The 6000-nt window shown below is 39.0% G+C and overlaps 1 protein-coding gene across 1 annotated transcript in view; it reads right to left on the bottom strand.

The window, feature by feature from the left end:
- Positions 1–1690: 1690 nt before the first annotated feature.
- The window catches only part of ADGRV1 (adhesion G protein-coupled receptor V1), a gene marked incomplete at its 3' end in the record, with an annotated part of 181443 nt that continues 177133 nt past the window's right edge, over positions 1691–6000 (bottom strand). The window contains exons 76-78 of the mRNA XM_018559232.1: positions 4999–5241; positions 3800–4207; positions 1691–1875 (exon numbers count right to left, since the gene is read on the bottom strand). Coding sequence (XP_018414734.1) covers positions 1691–1875; positions 3800–4207; positions 4999–5241 — 836 coding nt within the window. The remainder of the gene's footprint in view (positions 1876–3799; positions 4208–4998; positions 5242–6000) is intronic.

The following is a 6000-nucleotide window of genomic DNA, read 5'->3' as shown; positions in this document are numbered from 1 at the left end:
GACATGTGTGACAGTTTCATTGTCACATGTCGGCTCGAACTATGAGGTTGAGTGAAAATCACTCGCCTCATAGTTCTCCTTTAAGACACATTGCAAGCTCGATTTCTACTAGCTTCACACCAAATAGAACTGGAAACCATTTTGCTTAACCACTTGCTGTCCGGAGCAATTTCTTAATATTTGCACACACATGATAAAATCTGAATTTTGGGCTAGAAGACAGCTTCAGACCCCCAAACAATTATATATTTTCTGAAAGCAGAGGCCCCGTAGAATAAAAAAATATTAGTTGCAATTTTGTATGTTGCACGGTATTTGCGCACATGTTTATCAAACCAGTATTTTTAGGATGAAACACATTAAAATTAAGAAACAGAATATAATACCCAATTTGTTGGTAAAATATAAACGATGGGGTCACGCCGGGTAAATAGATACCAAACGTTTCAAGTTTTAAAATTGCGTTCACCCGTGAAAACGCAAAAAACTACAATACCCATAATGTCCTATAGGTGTTGTTTTTAAAAGCTTTTACTGCTCATTAGTTCAGTGATTGATGGCCCTAGAATTATTGCGCTCGCTCCCACATGTAACTTGTGTGGACAATTTTCGTTTTTGCACGTTGGCGCTCCCAATGCGTGTTTGCATTGTATGTGCAAGCATGTGGGGAGGTGGACTTTAAAAAAATGTTTTTGCATTTTTATATGTAACAAGCCCCCTATGTAAAAGCAAATATAATGTAAAAGACCCTCTTGCAGACCCCTAATGTCACATAGGGACCCCAAATAAACTGGTGAAGCATGGTATCTGCTTCACCAGCTTCTTCTCCTGGCTCTAAGAGCTGGAGAATGTGACAACGTGTAATACACATCACTTCAGGGTCCAGTGATCAGAAGAGTGATCAGCTGCTGGAAGTTCCTGATCTCCCTCTGGTCTGTCAGAGGAGACATGCTGTGCCGGTCCTGGGCCCGCATGGGGAACAGTGGAGCCCCAGGGAATAGGGTTGCCACCTGCCCAGGATTCACCCGGACAGTTTCATGGCAACAGAAACCCAGACAAAAGATGTCAGGCAGACGGGGGCAACCAAAATTAAGATAGGGGCTACTACCCCCCCACTGAAAATAGTCTCAACTGTGATATTTACATATGAATGGGCAGAGCTGTTTACATATGAATAAGCCACCACTCATTCTCCCAAAAAAATGTCCGTGCATTGCTTGAGTGTTTGGGTTTCGCTTGAAAAAAAGGGGGTAACCCTACAAGGGAAGCGGGGGGCAGGGGGGGGGGGGACCACATTCCATCTCCGGCTGTTTAAAACGATGCAGCAGCCGTGTTCTTGGTATAACCACTTCAGAACAGGATGTATTTTGATGGTGGACGGTCCTGAAGTGGTTAAAGAATAATGCATAGAACTTGTATGGCAGCATTCAAAGTACTGAAGCTGTCCTGAAGGCAAAAGGTGGTAGTGCTTGTTGGGTTCGTGCTAGGTGATATATAGTTATTATTTTTCCATTATGTTATCCATCCTCTGAGCATCTAAGATTTTTTAATCTTTGTTTTAGAAACAATGTGTACTTTAACCCTAGAGGCCTTAAGAAAACAGATAATGTATAAAAATTAATTATACATTTGACAGAAAGCAACTACAGACGGTAACAGAACATATAATTTTGATTAACCATTACATTACCTTGTACCCGGAGAGCCACAGGTCACACCAGTAAGTAGAGAAAAGGCATAAACCTCAGCAACTTCAATCAATGGACTATACCCACGTGTATCCAAGCGGTCTGGGCTAATAAGACTGCACAGTATGTCATAAAACAGAATGCGGCTGTCCTCAGTTAGAAGCTCCGTTCCACCATCACTTACTACCTGAAAACCAGAAAAAAGCGAACAACTCAGGATCCTAGGTTATGTTAGAATTTGCTGTGGAATGTTTGCATTGCTCGGTTATTATTTTAGATTCACACTTTAACTTGTTCATCAAAGCCCATATCACAAAAGCTATGATTTCTCCAACACGCATGCTGAGAGTTAACCAGCCAGAAACAACTGTAGGCAAAGCTGAAAAAAGCTCCATATTTTAAGCTGTATCTGTGCTATTACCCAGTTCATTGTCCGTGCACAACTGTAAACTTGGGCATGATTTGCCACCCAGTTATTAATTATAATGGAAATGAAACTTTGTGTTTTGGGTTTATGATTAATGCGATGATATGGAAACACCTTCTGCCAAAGCAATGCTGTTTATCACCATTGGTGTTAATTCAACTCTGCAATGAGAAAGAACATAGAGGTTCCTGTCCTGCCATTGCACCCACTGCTCTGATCAACCACTAGAGCTACATTCTTTCTTGCATGTTAAAGCTGCCCCTACCTCCCACAATTCAGTGATCAGTGCTTGAACATCCTATTGCTAGGCTCAAGCATTGTTACATGGTGGGCAGGAGAGGCATACCTAGCCTTAGGAAACTGAGAAACCTCACACTCAAAAGCTTTATGCTCAAAGGGGTGTTGTAATAAAATATGAGAATATAATATATTCAATATTCTCCTCTATCCTAATGGTTACACAGTCTCAAAGAACAGTTTTCCTACCAGTTACATACAGTTTGTTTCAGAAAATGGTGGAACCTGTAGTTCATTAAGAGGACTAAACCTGATTTTAGGTCTAGTGTGTATTTACATGCTCCCTGTTTCAGTACCGATATGATGCTGTGGTTAGGAAGCAATTGTTATTTTTAAGGTACATTTTCCAACCTGCTGGGAAATCTCAATGTGACCTGTGTAAACTAGAAGATAATAACCACATGTGTTGCTTCAGTCCATTATTAACATGGGAAACACCAGTGGGTCCAAGGCCAGCAATTGATTGACAGGCATCTCCAAGTCCTTTATTCTTGGGAAGACATCTACCCATCTGTGGCTAATCCTAGACAATCTATGCATTTACCTTAAAACACAAACTTTAGGAGTGTTCATATTCAGCTTATCATTACTGTTCTTGTACTGCCTATCACATTTCTTGTTTTTATATTCTAGACTTTCTTTTATTGCTTTATTCTTTTATCCCAAATGATAAAATTAAAAATATTAACCACCACTTACAAAGCCATCCACAACTCTGCCCCAGGTTACATCTCCAACCTGGTCTCAAAATATCACCCTAACCGTCCCCTCCGCTCCTCCCAAGACATCCTGCTCTCTAGCTCCCTCGTCAACTCCTCCCATGCTCGCCTTTGGGACTTCACTAGAGTATCTTGCATTCTTGGAACTCCTTACCCCAACCTCTCCGTCTATCTCCATCTCTGACAACAATTCATCCCCACACAGCTACCACCTCTTGTATCACTTGCCCCTCCCTTTTAGATTGTAAGCCCTCATAGGCAGGGCCCTCCTTACTATTGTGTCTTGAATTGTATTGTGATGACAATGTCTTCCCTATGTTGTAAAGCGCTGCACAAACTGTTGGCGCTATATAAATCCTGTATAATAATAATAATAAAAATTACTTTGCTATGTAGAAGAGGATAAACACTTGGTCACTGAAAACTGGATATTTATATTATAATAATAAAAATAATTATTGTTAATCGGATGCTAAATGTCTGTTTATGGGATAGGCTACACTTATGCCTGGGTATCCATAATTATTAACAATAATTATTGTTAATCGGATGCTAAATGTCTGTTTATGGGCTACACTTATGCCTGGGTATCCTTTTTGTGTTCACAATATCAACTTCTCAATGACAAACAAAGTCCCTTTATTATAATTTCATCATTGTGATTATACCTTTTCCATGATAGTCATTGTTGCACCAAGTTGCTCTTGTGAGAATTCAGAACCAGCCTTATTGTTAAGAGTCTGCAAAACTCTGTTCAGTATGTTCTCATCGTAGGGTTGACTGAGCTGATCAAGTAATCCCCAGGTAGACTGAGATGAGGGGTCTGACACAATGGTAATGTTGGCAGTTCCATACAGTGGATCAATTTTGGCACCTCCTGAAGGATTCATAAGTAAGACCTGGAAACGCTTTGGGTATGGATTGAGTGAGGCAGTGTCTGGAGTGAGGGTAATATCCAGTACAAGAGTCCTTTGCCCAGACTCAAATGTTATTCTCCCTTCAGAGCTGACAAAATCCTGGCCTCCAACAGCTGGATAAATTACTGTATGGCCAATCACTTCAGATCGTCTTAGCTCCTTAAAAGAAAAAAAAATTGAAGTATCAAGCACAATATAGTACAATCATATTCTCTTTTCAAAGTGGCAATATTTATCCCAGGGGCAATGCTAAACTCTGGCAACCCGGGGATGTTCCACAGGTCTTCTTCTTCTGAGTGCCCCAGGTTTTCTTTGCAATAGTCAACGTTATCACAAGTACAATCCATTTAATTTTGGTCATCCATTTTTACCACCCCCTAGTAACTGCATTTTCCCCTCACAATTCTTTGGAATCATGTTGCGTATATAATTATTGAACCTGGAATTTGTAATCAAGTATTTGGTTTTTACATTTACCTAAACCTCTTCATTTCAGTAAATATTATTAGCCCATTGATTAGCAATGATATATATTATATGCACATTGTGCTTTCAGAATATTATTTTATCACATTTTTGAATCATGTATTATTTTTTCTTTTTTTAAGCAATAATAAAATAATATAAAATAAATATAATATAAAATAATAAATTAAAATGTTATGTTGAATTCATGAGGAATGAGAAACAAGTTTAGCCACTTTTTATAATGGTATAAACGCTTCAACATTTTAATCTAGGTGCCCAGGGGTGCCCTAGGTCTTTAGAAATGTAGAAACACCCCTGATCTGACCTCCTCTAGTTTTAAATGCAATCCAAAATATAGCATACACTTCAAACAACACAAAGAAGGATTTGATTTCAGGTAGACAACATTTGGTCCCTTTGCTTTCAGAATATTGGTATTAACTATAGACCTACAAGCATATATATCTACTGTTCCAACTTACCATTATAATATATTCCAAAGAAATTGTCTGAGATGTGTTGGGGTTTCGGGAAATCTGAAGGCTGATTAAAGTTGTCTTCTTATGTGCAATAGCCACTCGAGACCCCAGTGCAAAGGATATGAGACCACGAGGAGAGTCACTTTCCAGGACGATTACTTTGGCAAATCGAATACTACTGTTTATTGATGCACCAGCACTAACATCATAGAGTTCAACAAAAAAATAGGTCTCAAATTCAGGAACCTGTAGTAGCACAAACAAGTATTCCATTATCGTTTTATGTCCAGATAGATTAACACGTTCATTTAGGGGGAATTGAACATTCTGTATACTGAGTAAACTATGTCAGCTCACTAGGACAGATTTTTATAGAACACACAAGAACAACATTGCAGACCACAACACTCCCAAGTAGAAGGTCTCTAATTAGAAAAATAAAAACCTCTATATGTGACAACAACAGACCTGCATGTTTGAATGAAAAACTATAAACAAGACACAAGGCTTCAATTAAAATCAAAAGTGCAGTCTGTGTTTATAGTTTTTATTGCAACATGCAGGTCTGTTGTAGTCACATACATGGTTTTTGGTGTCTTTTTGAAACTTTGGTCAGTTTTGTGCCTTTCTCAGAACCTTTTCTATACCCCAGCACCATTGCTGTTTAAAGATTGGACAGAATTTGCCATCCAGTTTACACTGCCTCTGGGGGCTCTAATATCCTTGGGATTGCAGTCTGCAAAACCAGAGTTTGTGAGAGCATATACTTCTGTTCCACAGTTTAAAAAACCATGTTTCTTCTGACAATTTTACTAAAATGTGTAGCATATTCTCTCACACAGAACATCCTTATGTTAGTGTTTCACGAAGCATGTCATGTGCTCTGCCCAGACCTCCAGTTATATCCCAAGGACTGCTATGGATCACCTGCAAGGAGGATAGTTACTATTAGTGGTGTGTACCCCTTACTTTTAACAACATTGGAATTAACAATGTAATTTATAG

The sequence above is a fragment of the Nanorana parkeri genome, unplaced genomic scaffold (assembly GCF_000935625.1).
Source record: "Nanorana parkeri isolate BGI_ZX_2015 unplaced genomic scaffold, ASM93562v1 scaffold384, whole genome shotgun sequence".
NCBI classification, from domain to species: domain Eukaryota; kingdom Metazoa; phylum Chordata; class Amphibia; order Anura; family Dicroglossidae; genus Nanorana; species Nanorana parkeri.
This window is presented reverse-complemented; position numbering and strand designations above follow the sequence as displayed.